This window comes from Pelmatolapia mariae, linkage group LG18 (genome assembly GCF_036321145.2).
Source record: "Pelmatolapia mariae isolate MD_Pm_ZW linkage group LG18, Pm_UMD_F_2, whole genome shotgun sequence".
In the NCBI taxonomy this organism is placed as follows: domain Eukaryota; kingdom Metazoa; phylum Chordata; class Actinopteri; order Cichliformes; family Cichlidae; genus Pelmatolapia; species Pelmatolapia mariae.
Window position 1 is genome coordinate 11934694 of NC_086243.1, and position 26357 is coordinate 11961050.

Below are 26357 nucleotides of genomic sequence, written 5' to 3' on the forward strand. Positions count from 1 at the left end.
ATCAGCTACAAACAGCCCAGTCACACATGAGCGTACGGAGGGACGAGCCGGAGGGAGTGATGGACGGAGAGAAAGAGGTGCAATGGAGCAATTGGGAGCAGCTGTGAAAGAGCAGCTGGAGTAATCGCTTTTCTGGGCCTGCCCACCGCTGTCTCCCTCTCTCTCTCTCTCTCTCTCTCTCTCTCTCTCTCTGTCCCTGATCGTTTTTCTCCTCGTAGCCTTTTCACTCACTCAGTCACTCACACACACCCTGACAAGCATTTTCCATCTTAATCAATTCTCTATTTCTTCATTGCGCTTGGAGCCTAATCTCCTGTTTTGCTTGTGTCACTACCGTGCCCTGCAATTATGAGGAGGTTACTCCGCCTTCTACATTTCAACGTCTGCAAACACGTGGTGTGGATGGACACGCATGCACACACACGAGACGACTGCTAGGTCTTTGCGCTTCATCCAATTAGCTTCAGCTTCACATGGGAATTGCATCAGATTAGGTGCTACCAGGTGAGAAGCACCGCGTCACATTTATGACATTTTGTGAGCACTCTCCCCCCCCCCCCAATCAGGGTGAGCAGAGAGGTGTTATAAAAATAAAAATCAATATGCAAGTTGCAAGGCTAGAAAACCACGTAAATAACTTCTACTGCGCTTAATTGTTCAGCACTGAGGATCTGTGTCATTTTTAGGTGCTGAAACTCTTTTGCAAGCTCAGTCTGCTTTCTTTTGATTAGAGTTGTTACAGAAAGTGACTCAAATAAATGTAAAGATCACCTTTTTTAACAAGGTTTTATTTGTTTTGTTTTGATTTTATCTTTTCAACCACAAATTAGTTTTCTTTAATTTACTCGGTCGTAGGGCAAGAGGTCGGGTGAGAGGCCGGATACAGCCTGCACAGGTTCGCTAACACAGAAAGATGGATGACCATTCACGCTCATTTTCAGCCAGCCTACAGCCAACTTAGAATCACCAGTTAATGTAACATATGCGTGTCTTTGGACTGTGGGAGGAAGCTGGATTATCCACACAGGTACCAGGAGAACAACTTTCAGACACAAAGGACACAGTCAACCATTTTTTTCTTTGGATATTTTATTTTTAATCTCACACAAAAACAGGTAATTATTGTGCTTATTCATTTGAATTTTGCTTGACTAACATTTTTTTTAATTAACATTTTAAAAAACTACATGCAGTACTCCGAAGTACCCATAGGGGTGCTAGTACACCTAGTTGAGAAATACTGTCCTAGATAAACATAAGGAGTGCTTATTAAAAAATTATAGGTATGGACAGATTTGTTGTTCTTCTTCTTGTTTACCACAAATTATGGGAAGTCTGCTTACACCTGGAAACATTCCAGTAATTCTGATTTGAGTACTTACTGAATATTTATTTATGCATCTATTTTAAAAAGTAGTATACGGCTCACAAATGCAAGACTCCGCTCCTACCTAAATAGAGCAGAATACTTACACTTTAGTACTTTGTGGTGTTAGTAACATGACTAATAATTTTTAAAATGTAATCCTTGTAAACAAAAAAAGAAATGTTCGCTGACAAAAAATAACTAAAACCTAACTTAACAGAATGACAGACAAGTGTTAAATTAATCAACAGAAAATATCAAAAGGCAAATGTTTCACTTCATTATATGTTAAATGCAAAGCTATTTAGTAACGTCAGTGAGTAGCTTGAGGGGTTACATGTAGCCGGACAGATATCTGCAATTTTCTGTCCCTCTCTGGACTAACTAACTAATAAAAGTAATAAATGACCAAATTTTTACATAATACTATCTTAAATGGAAATGCACACAAAAAAGTAGGTTTTTAATTATTGAGCAGTGGCATTACACTCAGCTGTAAGCGGTAGACTGGAGCATCACTTTATCTGTGCTGCACTGTGGCACTGAGCTCTGCAGCTGCAGAAAACCTGCCTGCAGTTGCTTTAGTGGCTGCTGCTGCCACACTGCCCTCTACCAGTTCAACTCTATTAGTTCAGCTTCACCACCTCCCAGCGGCCCCAAGGTTGTGACAAAGTGGCAGTTGATGTCTGTGTGTGTGTCTGTGCATGTGTGTGTGTGTTTGCTGCATGAGCATCTTGTCTTCCACTAGACAGATTAAGGGGCTATAATAACGAGCATATGACGGACCGTATAAGGTGAGAAAGTAATTAAGGGAGCTAAGGTAATAACTGGCTTTGGTTTGGGGGCTGTGGGCAGTGAAAATCTGAGGACATTTAAGTTGCAGAAGAATGAAACTGAAGGATACTGACACTCCTGGCCCAAAGCACTTTACAACAAAATATTAACAAGCACTGCAAAACAAGAATTTCTGTGGCTATATCGCCCTCATAGATAACCACTATTTGTACAGGCTTTTGGAAAATGTAAAGTAAAGCATAAAGTTTGAACTGTTACCTTAATAAGTTTGATAACTTTTCCTATTAATAAAGACCCCCCACCCAAGTAATTAAGTAAAAGATACCACAATTAAATTGGCAGAAAAGTTGCTGTTTTCCACTCTAATATAGAAATGTCTAATTTTTTTACTCTGTTGTTGTTTTTTGTTGTTGTTTTTTACAGTGAGTCCACAGTAAAGGACATTTTTTTATGAATAAATGAAAACTTAATATGTTATAGTTACAGGACAGTCTACCAGAACCTGTTCTGTAATTTTACATATTGGTCATTTAGCTTCACTGGTCCAGCCGAATGTGTCCACAATGTAAAATGAGTTGTCTGATTTGAATCATGGCATGCAGTTAAGAAATGGAAGCATCTGCAAAAAAGAGGTTTGAAAACAGGCAAAAAGCATTACAGCCATACTACTTCACTTCTGTTTTTCTCTGGAAAAACTGTGGTTTATTTGCTTTATCTCATAGTACCAATGCTAAAGATAGGGAAATATAAATCCCAGATGACAGGAGATAAGAGAACACCCAACAACAACGGGCTTCCCATGGGAGCAGTCTGATTGCACAACGCTCTTGAAGCTGTCACTGCTGGTCAGGACATCTAAATGCTGCTGAGCAGAGGAGAAGACAGACCCATCATTTTGCAGTAGATGGTGGATGCAGCAGATGGAAGGATAACAAAGTTTCACAGTATATGGGATGATGTTAGGAAATGGTTTTCTGCAGATGAACTAGGGATAGGTCTGAAAGATGTCTTATCTTTTTTTAGAACTTTCAGGACCGCGTACACTCAGTTGATGGTGTGTTTATTGGTTTACAGAGTCATCATGACCGCATAATGATTTCAGATTTGATTAAAGTGAAGCTTTGGAGCTGACCTTAAATAAAGCAAACATTAAATTAGTTTTAAAACTAGCTGGATGCAGAACAACAGTGGAACAGTGAGTGATAAATAAGTTTCTGCATTGTAAATTGAAGAAAACAGGAGTAGGGGAGGAGTGTTTTTCTCTATCACAGCACAAAGAGCACCAGTTTGTCCGATATCATTACTCATATCTGTTATAGTTCTGGCTGCATGTGCCACTTTCTGCTGCTTGCTGCTTTTCTTTTCTTTTTTTCTTTTTTTTTAAAAAAAGGTATGTAGATAATTAGAAGTTACAACTTATGTGTTAAATCTCGTTAGTTTGTTCAGTGTTTGTGTCTGTCATATGATAGAGTGAAATGTTTCCTGTTATCTGAATCTGGCTCCATGGTTCAGTGGTTTGCACAATTGCTAGAAAGTGAACTATCCCTTGTTTGAGCCCAGGAGGAGACATATGTCCCTTGGGGTTTGTGTAAGGAAGACCATCTGATGTAAAAAAAAAAAAAAAATCTGCCAAATTAAATATGCAGAGCTACCTGTCGTGGTGACCCTTTGCGAATAAGGGAGGAGCTGTAAGAAGCTCTGCCGGTTCAAGACACAGTCTGCATATTTGAAGTATTATGTTACACATGCACTCACCGACCACTTCACTGGGTGCACCTTTTCAACCGCTTGTTGACATGAAAGCCTAGTCACCCAGTCACATGACAGCAACTCAGTGCATTTAGGCATGTCAACATGATCGAGACGACAGCTGATTTAAGTGACTAGGTAAATACTAGAAGGGCTGGTCTGAGGATTTCAGAAGCTGTTGATCTACTAGGATTTTCGTACACAACCATCTCTAGGGTTTATAGAAGATAGTGTGAAAAAGATCAAAAGAAAAGGCCTCATCAGGCCTCAATCCAATGGAGCATCTTTGAGAGCATTGGGAGATTGACATTGTAGCCTTGCAGCCGTCAAATCTGCAGCAACTGTGTGATGCTATCATATCAACATGGACTAAAATCTCAGAGGAATGTTTCCAGCACCTCGTTGAATCAATGCTATCAAGAAAAAAAAGCTGTTCTGAAGGGGATCCCACCCAGTACTAGCAAGGTGTACCTAATGAATTGGCTGCTGAGCATATTTTAACATATTACTGGACTTACAGTTTACAACTTGCAATGCAAAACAAGCAATTTGTTTTAACCCTCACCAGCTCTGCTATCATATAACTGTGTGTAAGACTGCATAAGGAACAGACTAAATTTCTCTACCCTCCATTAAGATTGGATTAGTAGGAAGTATTCTGGCTTTTGAAAGAATACCCTCAAAAACACAGAACTATCAGCAAAGTTAAGATTGGAATAACTGGAATTTGATGGGAAAACCTGAGTGATTGAGATATTATTAACAGCATTCAGAAAACTTCCCAAAAGCACTAATATTAGCATTGTTATTAGCACAGACGTATGCAGATGATCCATTAAAATAAAATCTGAGATCTTTGAGAACAGGATCAATCATTCACACCATTTCCACAATCTGAAGGAGAGCAGAGCCGATCTATGCCATAAAAGGGGGAATATGACAATCTCGGAGTAAACCTCATCTTCAGGTTTGCCGTGTGAATCAAGACGCACAGCCTGTCACAGAGGATTTCTTTGACACAACGTCTGACAGCTTATGTTGCGTAAAAGCACGCCTTGGAGCTCTAACAATAAAGGACTCACAAAAACAGACATGTCAGTCATTGTCCTGACTTCTGCTCCCCTCTGCACACCCACATGTGCTCGCTGGTCACAAACCTGCACAAACCACATGCACGTTGGTAAAAAAAAACAAAAAAACAACAACACGCTTTAAAAAACAAGCACAGCCACGGACTTCAAATGGGTTTCCCGGTCTCGTACGCCCACACAGATTATGCAGAGCACACAGACATATGCAAACACCGACACATGAAAACATGAAACCTCTACACACACACACACATTCACAAAGTATGGCATCCTTAGCCTTGACACTTTTACTGTTGGAAACAAGAGCACTGAGAGCCATTTCATTTACATGCAAATTGACACCCACAAGTCCACACACACATGCACACACTCTTGCCTGACGTGTATGTGTGTGTGTTTGTGTGAGCCGTGTAGCTGCTCTGCTGGCACTCAGCAAAGGTGCTATTCTGCCCTGCTGCTTTTCCCGCTCACTGAAACTAGACACAAAGAGATAGAAAGGCAGAAGGAGAGATAAAGGCTCTGATTTCATTTTCCATATTTGGTTTAGCAGCTTCTCAGTTGACAAAACAGGCATGGAGAGAAGCCCACCAGAGGGGCCCCCCTGCAGCCGTGTGTTTGTCATCTCATGTTGGCACTGCATAAGGACGGGCTCAGGCCTAGAAGTGTCCTCTGATCACATTTTCCCTCTTGTCACAAGGAGATAAAGGATCACTCGAGGTGATTGAGCATTTTACAATAATGAGCTGCGAGAGGCTGATCATCGCAGCAGGAAATGTGGCTGAAATACACGAGAAAAGAATGGGATGGATACAAAAACAAAAACGCGACACCCTTAACCTGACAGAATTAACCAGCTCATGCACAGAGCGATGGGTGGGTGGTAATGTCAGGTGGGAGAAAGCAGTGTAGCACCTCACATAAAATCTGATATCTGTCACTCTCTGCTGGTTAGCATGAGACACTGCATCAAACCTTTCATGAAACCTTTCATGCGTTTTATTTTAGTTCATATGTGTTCTACTTAAATTGAATTGGGAATAATTTTACTTCATAATTTTCATGACCTACTGTCAGGCAACTATAAAACTGCGACTATGCTTTTCTCCCCCTCTTTGCAGGACAGCAAATATTAGTAATATTGTACAAGCTGAATTATGCTTGTACACTCCTTTTGTGCAAGTTATGGTGACTAACAGCAATGAATTTGTGGGTGTAGGAGAATGTTTTTTGGAATTATCTTATAATTAGCATAAAATTATATGTGAGTGAATGGGGGGAAAAGATGAAGGGTGACTGTAGTGTTTGTTTGGTAGTTTTTGTCCTTTCGTACCCTTTTTATATACATATGGTGCTGTGCAAAGGTCTTGAGCCATCCCTTATTTCTTTATAATTTGATAGGAAAATGGACAATAGGTGTTTGTATAGTTCTAACAAGCCAATTCAAGGTGAGAATTGGGTATCAAAACATTTATTCTTCAACACAGCCTCTCTTAGTTCTCTAATCTGACATTCAATGCTCTTCTTTGGATGTCGAGTGGCTTTTTTTCTGTTCTCTGTGAACATTATAAATAATGTTGAGGTGCGTGCTCTGGGGAGGCCAGTCCATGGCTGATGGTGATCCACTGTGTGTTTTTCTTTGCAGGGATTCTTGCACTGCATTGGCGGTGTGTTTGGGGTTATAGTCATGCTGAAAAATAAAGTTGTTGTCATATGATGGGTCTGCATGAGAGATCAAAATCTGACCGCAATTCAAGTTTGATGAGATCCCAGATTCCACTAACTGAAATGCAGCTCCAAAACACTGCAGACAGCAGACACTGTGTTTATCCTGGCCTCTTCCATATTTATTGTTGAAGATTTGAACCCAAAATTTCTAATTTAACTTCATTATTCTGTCTCTGATAAGGCTTCGGTGAACAGTCGATGATCAACTGAAGGGTCAGGATACATGGGTCCTGTGTCAGGTCTGTGCTGGATTTTTTTTTCTGCTTCTTAAGGACATCACTTTCAGATACTAATCATATTCTGCAGATAGTTTTTCATGCCTATCACACTGCACACCACACTGAGATATGCCAAGTTTTCACCTAATAGCTCTTCAGGAATCACCTTGTTGGTACAAAAATGCTACTTTATCTTATGTTATGTTTCATAGAATCAACAAAAAAAACCCTAAAAATAACATTTCAAATGGTCAGGTACAATGACTGGAGTAAAAATAATTTTTTTTAAAAAAGTCCTTCAAAAAATCTGGAGAACTATTGCTTGATTCTAGTCAATTCTAAGCAAAATATAAAGAAATGATGGGTGGCTCAAGACTTTTGCACATTACTATAAGCATGGGTCATCATACTACTAATACTGTAGTATGATGGCTGACAAATCTTGAATGCATGCCATCAGTTTGAACCCAAATTTTCTAATTTAATTTCATTATTGTTTGATGGATTAAGCCAATTGTTACAGGCATTATTAGTGTGCTGTATTCTCTGATTATCTGCAGTTAAAACCTTTCTAACAATATAATCTGCTAACAAGTTGATCTAATTTTAGCATTCATCTTTGCATGCTTTGTCTGATAACACAGCAAATAAAACCAATTATGCAAAAACAAATCGTACGTACAGCACAATCCATTCTTCCCTCAATTAAAACAAATTAACCAATCAGTCACTGTAGGCTGATTTCATTTGCTATTAGGAGTCATTCGGCGCAGGCTGCAGTATAGAGTGGCAGCTAATCAGCGGCACATTTGATTATCTGTTGAGAGAATTATACACTCCTCGGTGTGAGGCACAGGCCGGGTTACAAAGATTATTTCTGTTAAATAGCTCAATGGCTAGGCCAATAGCCTCAATCCGATTTAGCTCTTTTGGCACCAGTAAACTGCGCTCACACCGAAACTTACATGGATCTTAATATATACCAGTATGCATATACAGCAGAAAAACAGCTCAAGTGTTCAAATGGTTCTCTGGCATCTGAAGTTTTTTGTATCCTTGCATTTGTTTACTTATCATAATTGTGTAAGATTTGGGTCAGCAAATCTGTTGATGCAGATTAGTGTATAAGACACAAGCAGTAACTGAAACCTTTATGGAAACACTTCATTGGGAGTAGTATTTATTGTCATCTTTGTTAGGTCTGAGAAAATAAGGGTTTGATTCTGGGACTTTTGTGATTTCTTATGGACTGACTGTCCAGTAATATCAGTTCAGTTAATATACTATATTTGCATTGATAAAAAAAAATAAATCAAATCCTATGTGCAGTCCAGTTTTATCTTTAGTACTGTTACATGTCATAGATAAATATCACCAAGTACATTTAGGATCACTAACAGAAAACCCAGCACAGATCAAACTCTGAAGACAATAACTTAACTCGTTCTGATATGCCACCGGCTTCATTTAGCAAAACTGTATCAGCTCCTTCATGCTACATCCTTTCTCACAGCAAATATCAGATATTTTTCCAGCAGTTCGCCTGATCCGTGATGACAGAAGGTGAGGAGCCAAGGAGACGGCGTCCTTTTCCCCATCTGCCCTCGAAGCCGTGCGTACAGCCCCTGAAGCCAGGTACTCTTCTGTGGAGGAGATCTGCTCCCCTGTGCAGAGGTAACACATCTGGGATTTAGAGAGATCACTGTAAATGTGCAGCTTCATCCCCAAAAAATCTTGCAAAATTTTGATGTCAAGAAGCAAGAGTACGTCTTTCCCTGTTTACCTTTCATATATGTCATGAAAACACAAATAAAACATTGTTTAAGTACTTACAGAGAGGAGCAAATGTATTCTTTTCCAGTCCTAAATCCAGGATGCTTCTCCTGACCCGGGAGCTGCCGCAGGATGAGACGGCCAGACGTATCAGCTCTCGTCCACACATCTTGATCCTCTCCTGTGCATGTGCCACACACACTGCAGCCACTAGCACCGCCACGAGAGACACCAAACACCTAGCAGCTGGCATTGTATGATGTGGTACTGCTCCTCAGTTGGTGGGCAAAGGCAGAAAATGAGTGACCTGGGGAATTTGAGGGGTTTTATATAGGGAGGGTGTGTAGTGGCCACAGGTTGCTCAAAAGTTACATTCAGCCTTGGTGAGGGAAAAGCATGTCCTGATCAAGAGCTCAACATGAAAGTGATGTGAAATCTCAAGGCTGAAACTCTCATTGAGATAAAAATCTGCTCTGGCACTGATCTTGTTTTTCAGGGTGGAAGTAACAAGTCACTACTTCTGCAGTTACTGTTGTTAAGCTGCTTTTCTTTCTTTTCTTTTCTTTTTTTTAATGAGTATTATTATTGTGTTATTATTATTATGAGTATTATTTTGGCTCGGGAGAAAGAGCAAGTCCTTTCCCAGTCTGAAGGTTGGTGGTTACTTACACATAGAAAGAAGTGCATGCATATATATATACGCTGACTTTTATATTTGAACCTCTGACCATGTTTAATATGGGCATCCACCACTGTCCACTTTAGGTGTATTTAAACAAAGACTCAGTGCTTATATTTGATTAGCTTTTCTGCTTTTAGTCATCTTTCCTGTTGTTTGCGTATATTGCATTGTGCAGAATCTAATCTGGGTTTGGTCCCTGATTAATTTTAAGCAGTTTACACCAGTTTTGCTGATAAATCCTGCTCACAGCATACAGTTTTTAATGTGACACAAAGTATTTCTTTTTTTTATATTAACACTCATTACATCTAAGTAAGCATGCTTGAAAATTGCTGACTTGTGGTTAAAATATTTTCCTTGAATATGAGTCCCTTTAGCATCTTATCTTAACACATCATGAAGGATGGGATCTAATTGGAAGAGAGCGTGACCGGAAAAAGGAGATGTCAAGGATAATGACGCAACTGTTCACACACATGGTCACCCTGTGGCTATACTGTAGTTGCTTAATCATACCAGAGATGACTGCTTCATATCTCCAGCACAGATGAACAATATGAAAAGTGACACTTTAACATCTAAAATGCACTTCTGGCTATGATTAGCATTTTAACCTCTAATGACGATATCACTGGTAGGCAGTGGCCTGTTTGTTATTATCAGCTGTTGTGCTCAGAGCAAAGCACTGGTCTCACTTGCTTATTTTTTTCGCCTTCACAGATTCTTGCCCTTTATTTCTTGCTGAGGGTGATGCTGTGTGTTAACATTTTCAACCATTTAGCCCAGCACACACAGATGTCAATCAGTTTGCAGATGTCAAATAAGCTGAGTGTGTTTACCTCATCATGGTACTGCCTGCTGCACCACAGTGGAATCAAAGCTTTTCTGTAACCTATGATAACTCATTGTTTTCTCTTTTGCTGATGTTCTATCATATGCCATATACTTGCCATATACTTATATATATATATATATATATATATATATATATATATATATATATATATATATATATATATATATATATATATATATATATATATATATATTCTCCCTTATTGCAAACTGAACCACAACATTTGCAAACTACCCTGTTTAGCCTGCACTTACTTTCCAGTATAAATTTTGGCATTATTATCATTTAATTCATTTTTTAAAACATTTCAGAACATGAAATAGCTAACTTCAGCCACACATCATGCACAGAAACAGTGTCTGAATGATATAACATGTAATCTCTAAATTTCCAAATAAAATCATGTCAGTCGCCATAGAAACCTTCCTTTTGTTCTTCAGCTCTGAGAGTAAAATTAAGACACATTAACATTTTTTGTCATCACTCATCAAAAATACAGCCACTATACCTCTAGCTAGCAGACAGGTTGAGATCCAAATTGCACAGGAACAATTTGTGCATTAAATCTGTTGAGCTGTTTGAAACGTTGAATTTGTAATTACCTGCCACTTATTAAAAGTTATTCCTTTTATGCTCACTCCTCTTCTGTACCACAAATACAACAATATTGACAGGGATGGGACGGAAAAAAGGACGTGTGCAGACGGGATCGTGTGGTGAACTACCCCGTCTGTGGCATCAGAATCATCCAGAAAGACCAGAAAGACTGCAGAGCATGAAAACTGAACTGTTTGACAGTGTTTTATATTAAACTTCCTATCAGATATAATTACTCAATAACTGAAGGTGCCACCGTTCCGGACCACTTTAACCCCTGATCAGAGGGTAAATTAGACACATCTGACACTACATTTGATCGTTCTCTCGTTAATTAGTGCACTTGCACAAAACTCAATGACAAGGAAACATCAGTCACTAATGATTCATTGTCTCTGATTATTATTCAAATGGATGAAGTCACAGTTTGCTGTAAAATGGATGTTCAGGATGTCTTTCATGAGCAGAGGCACAACACAATATTCCTGCAGTTGGAAATGGAGTGTAACTCCCACAGCATCTGTCGTGACTAACCAGAGAACTTGTTTCTAATCCCCTCTATCTGTCCCTCTTATTTAAAACCAGTGTCGAGCAGATGAGTCAAGAAAACTGTGGTGTCTGTATCCGCGAAGAGTTTTTGTATGTTTGTTTAATACGTTATAATGCTGGTCTTCTGGTGCCCAGGGCAAGACTTGGGTTTATGATCTAATCATAGCATCACAGTGTGACGACAAGGCTTAGACCATGATTGATCCTGACATCTCCTGGTCAAGAACGGAAAGCTCAATTCTCTCTTGCCGCAGGGATCGCGACAAATTCTGAGCTGTTGGATGACAGATATAGGCATCACTGCCCATGTGTTAGTTGGAGTGAAAAATCACCACGCTGGAGGCCTCTATTGTACGTCTATTAAAAATAGCTTGTAAGTATTTAAATACGTCCTGTCTGCGCACACCTGATCAGATTCCTTCTGTCACCAAAATAGCACAGTACTTGATTGACTTTTCCCCTTGTCTGACTAGGTAGGAAGCACACGCACAAATCCTACTAATCCTTGACAACCAAATTACACTAAGGCTCCTGATCAGTATACTGACACCCGCTGCTATGTCTCTCACCCTACTTGGGTGTCTTCAAGACCACACAGAGTGACTGGACAAAAAAAAGAGGGAGTGCTTTTTCGATAGGTATGCCACTTCGATGAAACATAAATTGTGTCAAATGTGAGAACTTTCCATTGGTGGTGTTATAGTTTTTCTCAGATGCACACATAAATAAAATGTTTTTATTGCAGTTAAGCAAATGGTGACTTAAAGCCGCCACGATGTGTGGCGGTACATGCTGGCAATCGCCAAAAGCTGCACTAGTTAGAGGTTGAAGGTACAATTTTTTTTTGCTGAGCATCAAAGTAAAATGTAAGAGACTATGTAGTCACTCAAAACTGTTCATTAATAGCAGTTTTAATGACAGTAGTCTTTTCAAAATGATATAAGGGTAGTTTTGCTTCATTCATAATGTCACTGCTTGACCTCCTTGTGTCAAACATCTATTTCTGTTGAGTGAGCATTAGTTGTAGACGTGTGCTATTTGTGGAAACACATAACAAGTTGTCTAGTCTGAGCATCTTGTTCATTTGACAGAGGAATCGTCGCTATAGTGTGAAAACAGTACCTACTGCAAAGCTGAGGCTTAATGCTTGTCTCAGCTTTCTGCTTTCCCCCATCAGATCGTTTTTATTAAATCACATAGGCTAAGACTAAGAGGCAGATGGAGTCTTTTGCTTTTGTATACCCAAGGGTGATAAGGCCATTTAGGGTTACTGAGGTCACAACTAGGCAACTTTTCTTATTCCTCGATCTCGTGGGTAAATTGCCTGCCGCTGGGCCGATAGTGTATCTCATCATCCGAGTCCTCCGGCCGGGGTTCGAAGCAGCTGTCAAACTTACGCCTGAGACGTTTCTTGAGCTGGAAGGTGCGCACTGTGTTGGAAAAGTTGTATTCCTGCTCCTTCAGTTTGGCATAGTAGTCGGAGAACTTGTTGAACAGAATGGAGATGGGCATGCCGTTAAGGATGATGCCAAAGGAGATACAGCCGAATGCCACACAGCGGCCGAGGTAGGAGATGGGGACAACATCTCCATAGCCCACGGTAGAGATGCTGACCTATAGGAAAAAAGGAATAGCATCAGTTTCCATAAAATTACTCAAAGCCAGTGCTCTCTCGTGTAGATTTAAGTAGGGATCAAGAGAAGAGCAGAAGAAGTTTTCAGTTTAATCCTCACAGTGCCTGCCTTTCACCTGGCCTCACGCACTTTTTATCCATTACTTTCTGTGAATCGAGTAATTAAAATGCTTTTTTTTGTACCGATAAACTGACATTTTGGAAGTTTGGAATAAGTAGGCTCAAAAAACCTTCCAGGAAAGTAGTGCTACATTTTATATTTCTTGAATGCAATCACTCTGTCTGGCTACAAATGAGACGCATTACGCAGCATTAGAGGGAATTAGACACATATAAATTCACAGCTGCCACCAGATAAATGAAAACCATGTCCCCAGATGATACTGAAAGACACACAGAGTACCAGGCTGGTGACACAGTGTGACCCATGTGAAACTTCGTAGAAATGGTGTGATATTCATACCTCTAAACATTGATCGTTTATATATGAAGCTTGAAAGTAATTTTGGGTTTCTATTATACACATATGAGTGAACATATATTGTGGCATCCAGACAATGAACTCAATCAGAAGAGTGCTCAGCATAAGTTACTGTTTAACCATATGACAGTTTGGTGGCCACCAGTAGCTACTCTCCACATCTGTATAGGCTAAATAATTTATATCAAGTTTATGTGACCCTGGAGTTGCTTCACATCTTTCTATTCATTTCAGATATAGTACCAATTATGGAAGATACTTTGGGGTAAGAATTGCACAAAAGCAAATCCTACATTTATTATAGTTAGTAAGTTTTTCTGCAAGAGAGACAATTTCCAAATATGATTTAGCCAACCATTAATTCACTAAAGAAGACTGTGTTTGAGCTCTTGAATATAATCAGTGTTTACTGCATTTTAAAAGCATAAAAATAGTACAGAACATGATCTGTACTGTGAATCTTTGTCTTGGTCTGACTAAGCAGGCAGCACAAATCCAGATAGACCTAATCCCTGACACCCGAAATGCACTGCACTGCTTGATCATACTGACACACCCCAACTGAGCTTCCCTTCAGTGCTGTCAAGAGGAAGAGCTTACCAAGCTTCATAACTGAGTTAATTGATCCGGAAGAAGCTGAGTGGCAGCCGGTAAGAGCTGGCTACACGCTCTAAATGCTGTAAAACATTAATTGCCCCATTCATAATGAAAAGATGTGGAGCAACTGTGGTGTTATAAGTAGGGTTACATCATCAGTGTGGCTGGACCTAAAAATTGGACTTGAAAATATTTTCAAAAATAATTTACAATATCATCACAGCTGCCATTAAAAAGAAGAAATAATTCCCAGAAAGTTAAAACTTTTATAGAAATAACTAAAAGCCACAAAAAAACAAATCTGATGTTTTAGTTATACTGCATTTGTAACAAGCATCCCAAACATATTAGAGCCATAGAACTTTACTGGATGTAGAGCTTGTCCCGTACTCACCGCAGCCCACCACCAGGCATCTGGTATGCTGCTGAAAGGTGTCCCGGGCTGATCCACCTCCACAGAATGCATCAGAGCAGAGAAGGTGAAGATGCCCATGGCGATGAACAGAAACAGACAGCACACCTGCAGCACGACAGAACAGAGCACGTCAACGACAGCGCTTGTTTATATGAAACTATGTCATAAAGCAGTTACTATTTTAGGGGCTTGCATCCAGTAATATGACAATTTGAGATGTTACTATAAAGCCTTCCTGACATTTCTGCACTCGACAGGCTGTGTAAGCTTTGTTCAATTAATGGGTTTTAAACACATGATATGCAATGAAACCGTTCTGTTTTTTGTTATTGAATTAAATTAATAAATGTGATATCATGTTACATTAGTGAAGTTTAGAGCTGCTGGTAGGTGGATTTTGTTCTTTATCATAAGCTAACCATCTAGTGTCGCTCTCTTCAAGAAATAAAATACGCACATTTAAATAGATTGTGATATCCTATTGTAAAACTATCATAACCTTCTTCTCTACTTCTCTTTTCCTAGTGCTGACTTTCACATAAAACTACCTCCTGTTCCTCTTGTGTCTCTTCAGAGCCTTACTTATGGGTTGCCATGTTATTCAAATGCCTTCAGATGTTACCAGCATTTGTGTTTATTGATTATTCCCTTCATACCTGCTCAGAGCACTGGCGGATGGTGAAGCCGAAAGCCCTCATGCCGGTGGAGTGACGGGCAAGCTTCAAGATACGGAAGATGCGCATGAGCTTGACCACTTTGAGCACCTTGCTGACTTTGCTGACTCTTGACATGGCCTTCAAATCCTCCTGAGCACTGATGTCTTCAGCGTCTAATACAAAAGTCTCAAAAATAATCTGGAGGAAGTAGGGCATGACGGCTACCAAATCGACAAAGTTGAGGGCGCTCTTCACAAAATGCTTGATGTTTGATGTGGTGAGTAGTCGCAGAAAGTACTCCAACGTGAAGAAAAGGATAGAACTAACCTCAACCCACTCCATGTAGGTTTTGCCTGCAAGTTTGTACTGCCTAAGTTCTTTGACTGTATTCAGAGTCATGGCAACGATAGAGATAAGCACAAAGAGACTGGAAAACACTGCAAAGGCTTTGGCTGACAGTGAGGAGTAAGGATTCTCCATCAAGTCCCAAAGTGCTTTACGAAAGTCTCCAAGAAACATGGTCTTGTAGCCCTCGTCATCATGGTGAGGTTTAATCTCATCGATGAGCTCCTGGTTAACCTTCAGGTGTTCTCTGATGTCGTCCAATTTCTCCTCAAACAGAATGCGGCAGCACCTGAGAAAGACAGACAAATGCTTTACCATAGCTACTTTTTAAATATCCAGAGACAAAGCCACAATAGATACACTGCATGCCAAATATCTACAGCACACCTTGGAGTATCCTTCAGTTTGAGCCCCCAGAATGAGATCTCTTCCTCAAAGTTGACAGGACACAGGCTATCCATCACCCACAGAACATTACTGCAGTAAAAGTGAAATATGTAATGGAAAAACATGGGGTCCCTGTCAAAGAAGAACTCGTTGTTCTGAACATTATAATCGTCACAGAGCGTCAGACGCTTAACTGGATCATTGCACAGAGCAAGGACTCCGATCCTGGTCTTTGGGTATCGGAGGACCAAGTGTTTAGGGATGTGAAACACCTTTCCGCCCACATTTAGGTTGACAATGTTTGATTGCCAGGGGTTTGGTGCATCCTTCTTCTCATCTTTTTTCACCTCTTTTCTGGCACCAGGAGTGTCAAGGTTGTCCATAGATGTCCACGGTTTTACTGAGCTGTCCTGTGAAAATGGGAATTCACTCTCCTCTTCTTCGATGCTTTGCGTGAAACTAAAGTCGCGTTTTACGGATGCAAAAAGACTGGAGCGACGTTTTTTTAGAATTTTCCACTTCTCCATTGCGACAGCTGCTCAGAAGACCAATCACTGGAAAATGTTTTATGCCAAGTTTGAATCAAGTCACTGGACAAAAATGATAATATATTTTTTCTTTAAATCTACAACATCAAGCAAAAATATCACCATGGTAAAAAAAAATCCTCCAGGTTGAAATAAAGACAAAGAAAGAGCTGTGGTACTTTTCAGTCACTGTGCAAGAAGATCAACTGCATGAGTTAGGGCTTCAGCCTCTTCACTGATTCTCTAATCCTATTGCTGTTCTTTCTGTCCCAGCGCAAGTTAAAAATACTGTTCACAAGGATTAGTGTTGTGATTTAAGGCTTTGACTTCTGAGAGAGGAAGAAAGGCAGAGAGGGCGGTGTCATGACAGTATTGCATGGCTAACAAGGCTACAGAGAGCTTTTACACAGGATATTCAGGTAGATTACACAAACTATCAGCTATGGCCTTTTTGACCTATTGCTGAACTAGTTAAACAAGCCTGATTTTAGAATTAAAGTTAAAATACATTAAAATTAATAATGACTAATAAAATTTTTCTTTGTTTTCTGTATGTTCTGCATAGACCCTTAACCGTATTTTTAGGCTCCACAACAAAATCACTGTTTATCACTGATATGTTTCTCTTTACAATAACTCACTGGTATAATTGACAAAGTATTCATTTCAATATTAAGTCAAGCCAACTAAAAACAAAGTATTGATTATATAACAGTGAATTTATTTAATGATGTACTGAATCAGTAACCTTTTTGATACTGACCTTGGATAAATAGGCTGCGTTTTTTGACTGATATCACAAGCATTTGTAGTTACTCCAATAATTCAGTATTTGAATTGTCTGTATGTACGCACAAAACAAAGATACATTTACACAGAAACATATCCCTTTCTCTGTTTCTGCACATTAAAATAGTTTTGTAAACTCTGTGAATAATGGTTTGGCCCAGGTTTCCACCATGGCTGCTTCGAATGGTATTTCCCAATCTACCGGAAAAGAAGGTAACTATGAATGTATAAGAGTTTTTATTAAATTTCGTTATTGTTGTTATTACTCATATGTTTACATTCTTTTACTTGTAATTTGATTAAAAATTAATTTAAAATTATAAATTTTATTAAACTAAAAGATTACAGTTGTCATATATACCGTTCGTGCAACACGTGACTTCCTTTCCGGTCTAACCTGACAACATGGACGCCAGCCGCGTGCAGCCCATCAAGCTTGCAAGAGTAAGAAAATCTGTAAAACGTTGAAAATTATCGTATCAAACCACTTAGATACCTACAATAATAAGTATTGTTTCAAATGGGCTCAAAATTTTGAGGCTAAATCCATTTTTTGTGTCGTAGTTAGCAAACGTCTCTTCGGCTCTCGTGCTTCTATCATGGAGGCCTGTCAATGCTACAGTCTTGCTAGCTGCCGCAGTACTTTCCTGATGCTCAGTGTTATGGGTTCTCTGTGTTCGTTAAATATATATGTGTGTATTATATTGATTTTAGAGATTTGATGTTCATGTTTCTCGTGTTTTCATTTTCAGGTCACCAAGGTTCTCGGGAGAACCGGTTCCCAGGGACAATGTACACAGGTATGCTAGTTCGGCTAACACCTCAAATTTTGTCCGGCGCAAACCAGCATGTCTGCGATTAATGTTTACTTTTTATACGTGTAAGCTTACTTTGAGTTACTGCTAAGGATATACACAATCTAGGGCTGTAAATTCATCTAAAAAAAAAAATAAATAAATTTCTAAACCAAGGTAAAAATAGCTGAAACGACATTGTGTACTTCTTACAAAAAGGGCTAGGATGAAAAATGTAAGAGTTTAGTTTTGTCATATATAATTTGTCTACACATTAAGTATGAGAATGTATTAAGGCAGCTGTTTGAAATTTGGACATTTATTTAGCTGCAAGTCACGTTTTTTGTTTGTTTCTTTAGAAACAAAACAAAAAAAACTTGATCTGAACTTAATTTTTTCCTCGTGATAAATATCCTCCATAGTGCTATAACTAAAGTCACTAACGCTGAAACTGGCAGAGCCACTGTACCAACTAACTGAAACTAAACTGAATTATTATCAAAAGTTTAAAATGAAAAACTGATTAAGCTACAAAATATGACTCACCTGATTTCTTTTACCACAAAGAACGCAGGTTATTTTGTGGGGGGACAAAGTTTTAAACTGGATTTTAGCTACTAATGACATACTCAGGCAAGCCACTGATCCTAACTGGAAACCACGTTTAACAGAGAAACTAGATTTATCTTTCAAATGTATTAATGCCTTCATTCATCCATTTTTTTTGTCCTTATCTCAGTTGTCATTTAGGGTAGCGTGGGGGTGTACTGGTTACTTGGGCTAATGATAACAATTTATGTTACATTCATATCTATAGCCAACTTAAGCCCCTTTTCTCTTAGTACCTACTTGGATTGATTCGTAAAGTTTTCGGGGTTTTCCATTACGTCACACTACCTGCTCGGCCGGTGTTCCAAAGCAATCCGAGCAGGTGCTAAAATGTTGCATCACCAGACTGCATGCCACCGATTGGCTGGTCAGTGCCGTGATGAGAGCATCACCAAGTCGATCTGAGTAGGGTACTAATGGAAAAAGGGACTATAGTTAACCTGAAGTGCATGCATTTATACTTCGATTATTCAAACTGCTGTACCACTGTGTTGCCCACTAACTGTGTAGTTTATTACTAAAATGTGTGTTCACTTGATTGCTTTTACAGCATTGCAGAGTGAGATCCTCAGATACTGTTTTCTGACAGAGAAACAGCAGGGAACGGAGTCAGGGTCCCAAAAATAAAGCAGATTATAAAACTAACTTTCTTTAAAATGCAATCTGAATACATTTTTAGGTATTGTGCTATAAATTGATGATCATGAGCATTGATTTATTTTCTGTGTTAACTGGATAGTTTAAACAGCTGAAAAATTTCAAAATGAATATAGTTTTAAAATATTTTTAAATTAAGATTGCTTTGCTCCCTTGCCACATAAATAGGAATGCATAACAAAAACAAAATGAGGAAAAATCAATATAGGCTGTCGGTAAACATTTGAACAGAGCCTTTTTAGTTGGTACATCATTACCTTAAACACAGAAAAAATTGTCTGCTGTAGAGTCATTTTAATATTTACATTTTGGGCCCTCCCGTTTCCCACCAGGTCCGTGTCGAGTTCATGGACGACAGCAACCGCTCAATCATCAGGAACGTGAAGGGCCCAGTCAGAGAGGGAGATGTGCTGACACTCCTGGAGTCTGAAAGAGAAGCCAGGAGGCTGCGATAGGTGAGACAATATAACCTCAGGTGATCAGTGTTTTGAGTCATTAAACTGTCAGTATTGGTGAAGCCCTCAGTGAGCGTGCTGATGGATAATATGCACTTGACCTTAGATACTTCGATGCTGAACATTATTATTAAAAACGCAGTGAACCAAGAACCGTTTAGGATAATAAAACACTGCAGGGGAGGTGATGACAATCTTTTCCATTGTATTATAGTTAACAAAAGTTAAAGATATTCCCATAGTACTAACATGCACTATGGAACTATTTATATTCCTTATAAAACCTTATAAGGTTGGAAAAAAGATTAAAAATGGCTTGCAGTAAATCATATTGCCCATATGTCCATAATGAGTCTTAAACTCAACCTAATGCTAAGTTGTCAATACAAATGTCTGCAGTATTAGATCATAATTGCATCTGGGCTACTAGTCTGAAGCTCTTATCTAGTTAAAGTGTAACAGAGCTGCACAAAGATTGAGTGTTTTCAGTGTATAGAGAATACATCCTGTGGTGGTCAGGGGTTGAAGTTTGAATTCTTTAGTCCTCCCAATAGGCTGCTCATGTCTAATGCTGCTCAGTTCAGAGTGTATCAGTGTTCTGAATTTGGGAATGTATAAGACTTAAACACAGGCTTAAACCCTTCTCCCTTTTTCACTTCTGTCTTCACAGTGCCCGCTGAAGCTGCCAATCCAACACTGTGGAGCATCAACTACAGCAGGATGCAGTCATTTTCAGTGGACTACCCGCCGCTTGTTCAGATGTTTTGAAATAAATTTGAGTTGAAAATGATCCTTAAAGTCTTCTTTCTTTTATACTAAGTGTGATTTGTTCTTTAATAAACTGGTATATTAGCCTGCCATCATAAACTTGCCTGAGACAAGTAATGACTCATTATTGATGCGTTAGTAGTAGGCGAGGCATGGCTGTCAAATTCTTGTACGCTGAATGTGAATTCAACTAAACAATCAAATACTTCTATATATTTGGTCACTATGATGAAGTGTCAGCTTCTCAAGTCTATCATTCCGTTACAGTTCAAAAGTATTAAAATGTGCTAGTTTTAAACTAAAGATTGGAGGTCTTAGTTCAGAGTAAATTGATGTTAGTTCTTCCAACTGCTTCCTTTAGAGGTCGTTACAGGGAAAAATCTATCTCACCCTGTCCATAACAAACTTCCTGCATGTCTTTTATGATGCCCATGAACGTCAATTTTGAGATATATCCACCATCACACCTGTGTAAATGTCCAAACCATCTCAGCTTTGCCTTTCAACCTCCAGCTCCTGTAAATGGTTCTGTAATTACTTTTCCCCAGACAAAGATGAGCAGACTTTTTTTAATACACAAAGATTACAAGGCTAAGTATAGCTGTTGCACAGTTGTGTCTGAAAGGTAAGGAATTTCCACAAATTTAGCTGGCACTTCGTTATTTTACTTTGTGGTGCAGTTTATATTCTGTCCAGCAGGGGGCAGTGGCTGAGTTTTTAAAAGTAACGGAATTGACCTCCATTTCAGGTACAGCACAATCGACTGCATGTAAGAAGATATCCCCTCATTGTATACGTGCAGCTCTCTCCTTTAGATTAAGTAACTTAAACATCTGTGCCAGCGTTCATTTCCAGCAGTGTTGTTTCTCCATCATAAGCTCTAATAATAATGAGACTAGCTGAGAAAACGCAACACATCATTTTTATCTGTCATTTTATCTGCTTTATTTCATATTTTTAACTGGTTGTCGGCCTGCAATGGCTCCCCACTGTTTGAGCACCACTCCAAAGCCGTGTACCTTGTATAGCTACACATTAGAAACAGATTCAAATTGTTCAAAACACATTTATGTGACTCTTTTTTTCAACTATTTTAGATCAAATCTGAGGATGTACTAGTTAACACAGCTATAGCAATGCTTTCCCCTCCAGATCTTTCCAATTTTGCTCAATGCAGTTTTGAAGTGTTCGGTCTCCTTGATCTTCTTTTCTGTTCTGCAGTGTTAGAAGTGAAATCTGGTCATGAAGGATCTCGGCGGTTGCTTAAACAGGAAAGGAGGTCAGTTTGAGTTATGTACACTGTAGGTTTAATGATCTCCTATTTTACCTTGGCCTGTTTTACAGACAGGTTGTGTGCAAAGCTGAGTTTAACTTTAACAATTAGGCACCTTTTTCAAACATACAGTGGAGTGAAAAAGTATTTGCCCCCTTTATGATTTAATAGTTTTTTGCACATTTGTCACACTGACATGTTTGTGCCAACCGTAGCAGCAAGAACTGCAATCAAGCACTTCTTTTAACTGACAGTGGGTCTTTCACATCCCATGTGGAGGAATTTTGGCCCACTCTTCTTTCCAGAAATAATTAAATCAGACACACTGAAGAGTTTTTGAGCATGAACGATCTGTTTAAGGTTAGGCCAAAGCATCTTAATCTTTGATTTAAGTTCAGACTTTGACTAGGCCACACCAAAACCTTCATTTTGGGGGGGTTTTCAGCCATTCAGAGGTGGACTTGCTGGTTTGTTTCTGATCATTGTTCTGTTGTATAATCCAGGCATACTTGAGCTTCAGGACATGAACAGATGGTCGGACATCCTCCTTTAGGATTTTCAGGTAGAGAGCAGAATTCATGGTTCCATCAGTTATGGCAAATTGTCCAAGTCCTGAAGCAGCAAAGCAGTCCCACATCATCACCACCATGTTCGACTGCTGGTATGATATGCTTAATGAAATGCAAAAAGTTCAGCTTTTGTGTCGTCAGTCCACAAAATATTTTCCCAAAAGCCTCTGGGATCATCAAGATGTTTTTTTCAGCAAATGTGAGAAGAGGCTTTGTGGAGGTTTTTTGGTCAGCAGTGGTTTTATCCTTGAACTCTCCCATGGGTGCCACTTTTGCCCAGTCTCTTTCTTATTGTTGAATCATGAACTCTGACCTTAACTGAGGCAAATGAGGCCTGCGTGTCTTCAGATCGTGTCAGACATCCTGGATGAGTCATCAGTATGCTCTTGGAGTAATTTCAGTTTTCTCCAGTTGTGAATAATAGGTCTGACTGTGCTTCAGTGATATCCTAACACCTTAGAAATTACTTTGTAACCCCTTTCCATTCTGAGAGATGTCAGTGACTTTATTTCTCAGCTTTTTTTAGATCGTGGCGCAATGTGTTGCTTTTTTGAGATCTTTTAGTGCTTCACTTTGTCAGATACTTTCTATTTAAGTAGTTTCTAGATTAAGCAGGTCTGTCAGTAATCAGGCTTGAGTGTGGCTAGTGAAACTGAACTCAGGTTTGACTTCTAAAAAGATTGGGAAAATATCTGTGACTTCTACAAGAAAGGATCAGTGTGTAGTATATGTGGAACCAGAGAGGAAACCTGACACCAAGCCACAAATTAATACCTGGAATCTATTCAGCTGCCAGGGAGAACGTGCTGGCACTTGACAGCTTTTCTCGGAGAACCTGAAGGAGACAAAATAACACAGTGAGAGAGGTGAGAGACAGAGGGGAGAAGGGACAACCTTCAGACATGAATCCTGATAAACCCCATTTATCCTAAAGTGGTTATTTACCCAAATGAGCTTTACCTGCAAATCAGAAAACACACTTCAGCTTGTAGCTAACTGTTACTCACAAACGTTTCAAAATCAGCGTTCTCTGGAACAACAGAAGCAGTCCATAAGGAAGAGGAGAGAGTCCTACCGTGTTTATGTGTTCAGTCTTCGGCAGCTCCGTGCATGAAAACAACTCGCTGTCACCTTGGCCCCTGTGTCACCATCATTCTGCCCCTCTCCAACCCTCTGCGTCAACAACCCTTCAAGAACTTCGGTTGGCATGTGTTTACCACCTCTTCCGTATCGCTCCCATATCTCCCATCGGTCCTTGTTCCTACTCTTTTTTTGAAGCAGAAATACAGCCGGTTAGAAGAAAATCCATCCCAAGGTCTCTACTTGTTTGCCTGCATGCCACCAAGGTCTAACCCATCCAGGAGAAAACATCAGCAGTCTGAGACAACAAGTCTGTTTGTCTCAGATCTTTAACACGGTTCCAGAGAAACCAGGAAGAAATCAAGGACGTTGTGACTTGTAGAAGTGCAGCTACTGTAGCGTTATTGGTGTGTTTTGGAGTTGGTGGCGCGGACAACAGAGCTGTAAGGTGTGTGTGTGTGTGTGTGTGTGTGTGTGTGTGTGTGTGTGTGTGTGTGTGTGTGTGTGTGTGTGTGTGTGTGTGTGTGTGGATCTCTGGACGACCTAAAGCAAAACTCCCAATGAATAAAAACTTTGCTAAATGTATTAGTAAGTATAAAAGATAGTGCATCTTCTACAACACGAAAGTTCTGTGTTTCTTAGTCTACTTGATCAAAATGCAACTTTAGTATCATCAAAAAGTATAAAACTGAAGGTAAAAAATTTTATACAATTTATACACATTGTACACATTTGTACAATTTATACACATTGTACAAATGTGTACAATGTGTATAAATTGTACAAATGTGTACATGATAACGTTCTTACAAATATTAGAAGGGGACTCGCTGAAAATGAAGGAACTTGGCAAAAGGCTTTGGGCTTTGTTTCTCATGCAGGGTAACAGGAAGTGCAGAGGGGGGTGATGGAACCTCCAAGGGGAGACAGGCCACCGATGTACACACTCTGAACCCAACTACGTCCTGGGTCAAGGCCATGAAATTTACAAATGGGGCCCATAGGACACAGAGGAGGACAATAACCCCAGAGGTAACTAGAAGTCATTCCCTGCCCCTCTCTTTCAGTCCCTCTGCTGGTATCTAGTTCTTTGGCACCCTCCCTGTTCCCCTCCATCCCTGCTGATTACTGAACTGTAGTACACTCTGCATTTGAAAAGGTTATCCTTATTTCCTGCCTTTAATTTGTGGAAAATGAGGTTGGTCCACTTAGCCAGATTTTCACATTCAGTGTCAATGAGAATCTTTATAAGAGGGAAATGCTGAAAAAAAAAAAAAAAAAAGATTAAAAACTTTTAAGCATGCACAGTGCATCTTTCACTCAGAACATGCTGATTCTGTTTATCTGTTTGCAAAATCACACAGGTTTTCGTTCACAATTGTGGACCAAAAAAAAACAGTACAACATGCTGAAATAACCCAAGACCTTGCCTGAACTATAACTCTGAATACAGACAGAAAGAAATGCACACACAACCATGTGACCATGAACAGCATGCCACAGAAAAAAGAAATATATAAGGAGTAAAAGGGCAGCTGGGTGATAAAATGAAAAACACAGTTTGGACATGCTTGATTTGCTTTTATGTAAGCTAAAGTGCAAAGAGGGGGGGACAGCTTCATTGTGCGAAGGTCAGAAACACAATACACTCACTTATTTAATTATTTATTTTATAAAGCAGCCCCCCACCCCCACTCCCACACACACACAGCGTGCATGACTTATGCAAAATATCTCACAATTCGCCGCACAACAGCAGGTGCTCGCACAGACGGGAAAGTGACGGGCTCACATACAGGGTCAGATTCTTGGCGTCTGATAAAAAGCCTGATGTGGAGGGATGGTAAAGAAAAAAACACTGTTTTGAAGCTCTCTAGCACAGGTCTTTAAGTAAACACTGTAACAACAAGGCTTTATGTTCTGGGTCCATAACTGCTGGAAAAACTTCAGTACTGGCACGGTATCATGTATTATTCCAGACGTGAAAATGTCTGTGTGGGGTGATGTGATCTGGCTCGTCTTATGGTCCTGCTATACAACTTTGGGGAATTTAAAAGTACAGTCGGGTTCAGTAAGCACTCACTCTCCACATCGCTGTATTATTTCTTCATATGGATCACAGCTTGTAGGTAAAAAGTAAAAAAGATGAATCAGTATGCTGCTCATCACTGCTTGTCATTGTAGCGTCATGTACAGTACAAACCACAGTAGCCAGCGGGCTTAAACATTGCAAAACCTGCTCGAGAAACAAATGTTATCTGGGTTAAAGGTGGTGTTGATTTCACGTCAGTTCAGCTGTGCTCTCTAAAATACAGAAAGAGACATATTATGACAGTTTGAATGCACGCACAATATGCAGTCGCTGGCACATGCTAAAAATTTACAGAGGTCACTGAAGAGTTAAGTTCTAGTGGTGTTGCATTTAGGTTTTATATTACATTCCTGAAAGATTTTTGCATTTATTACATGGGTTTGTAGAGCCACAGAAAATCAAAATATGGCTGTAAAAGCCCGAGCTGCTGACACACCCAGCACTCAAGCTTTAATGGAATTTGCAGTGCTAAAATCCAAGTTTAAAACAAAAAAATGTTACCAAATTTTCAGTTGGAAGTTACTCTCTCTGTCTATCTGAACTCAGGTGAATGATCTTCCTTCTATTATGTGTAGAAAAGATTATGTACCAACTTTCAGCCCAGGTGAAAAGACAAAATAATTTTTATTTACCACAATAAAGAAATAAAGAAAAAAACACACACAAAATAACATACTGGCTAAAACTGTTGTTCATGCATTACCATTATTATTATTATTATTACTGCTTCTTTTAATTCCATTCCTGTACTGCTGAGAAGAATAGCTCTGATTTGCACCGTTACTTGTGAAAACACAGGGGAAAAAAAGGAAAAAAAAGCAAGGCGCGA

At 39.4% G+C, this 26357-nt stretch overlaps 2 protein-coding genes across 2 annotated transcripts; one reads left to right on the forward strand and one right to left on the reverse strand.

The window, feature by feature from the left end:
* Positions 1–12117: 12117 nt before the first annotated feature.
* si:rp71-39b20.4 (potassium voltage-gated channel subfamily V member 2) lies at positions 12118–16724 on the reverse strand. The gene is made up of 4 exons (XM_063462312.1): positions 15916–16724; positions 15184–15817; positions 14507–14632; positions 12118–13015 (listed from the first exon to the last, which is right to left on the reverse strand). Exons 1-4 carry the CDS (start codon positions 16440–16442, stop codon positions 12698–12700), a joined length of 1605 nt encoding a protein of 534 aa, XP_063318382.1. The 5' UTR covers positions 16443–16724; the 3' UTR covers positions 12118–12697.
* An 871-nt stretch (positions 16725–17595) lies between these two features.
* rps28 (ribosomal protein S28) lies at positions 17596–20536 on the forward strand. Its single transcript, XM_063462166.1, has 4 exons — positions 17596–17675; positions 17984–18031; positions 19624–19746; positions 20417–20536. Exons 1-3 carry the CDS (start codon positions 17637–17639, stop codon positions 19744–19746), a joined length of 210 nt encoding a protein of 69 aa, XP_063318236.1. The 5' UTR covers positions 17596–17636; the 3' UTR covers positions 20417–20536.
* The last annotated feature ends 5821 nt before the right edge of the window (positions 20537–26357 follow it).

Excerpts from the sequence above, each read along its gene's own strand:
- si:rp71-39b20.4 (XM_063462312.1), bottom strand. The coding sequence starts at position 16,442 with ATGGAGAAGTGGAAAATTCTAAAAAAACGTCGCTCCAGTCTTTTTGCA. Across the intron at positions 15,818-15,915 it reads AAACTGAAGGATACTCCAAG|GTGCTGCCGCATTCTGTTTG; the intron begins GTGTGCTGTAGA and ends TGTCTTTCTCAG. Across the intron at positions 14,633-15,183 it reads TCCGCCAGTGCTCTGAGCAG|GTGTGCTGTCTGTTTCTGTT; the intron begins GTATGAAGGGAA and ends GTCGTGCTGCAG.
- rps28 (XM_063462166.1), top strand. The coding sequence starts at position 17,637 with ATGGACGCCAGCCGCGTGCAGCCCATCAAGCTTGCAAGA. Across the intron at positions 17,676-17,983 it reads AGCCCATCAAGCTTGCAAGA|GTCACCAAGGTTCTCGGGAG; the intron begins GTAAGAAAATCT and ends TTTCATTTTCAG. Across the intron at positions 18,032-19,623 it reads CCCAGGGACAATGTACACAG|GTCCGTGTCGAGTTCATGGA; the intron begins GTATGCTAGTTC and ends GTTTCCCACCAG.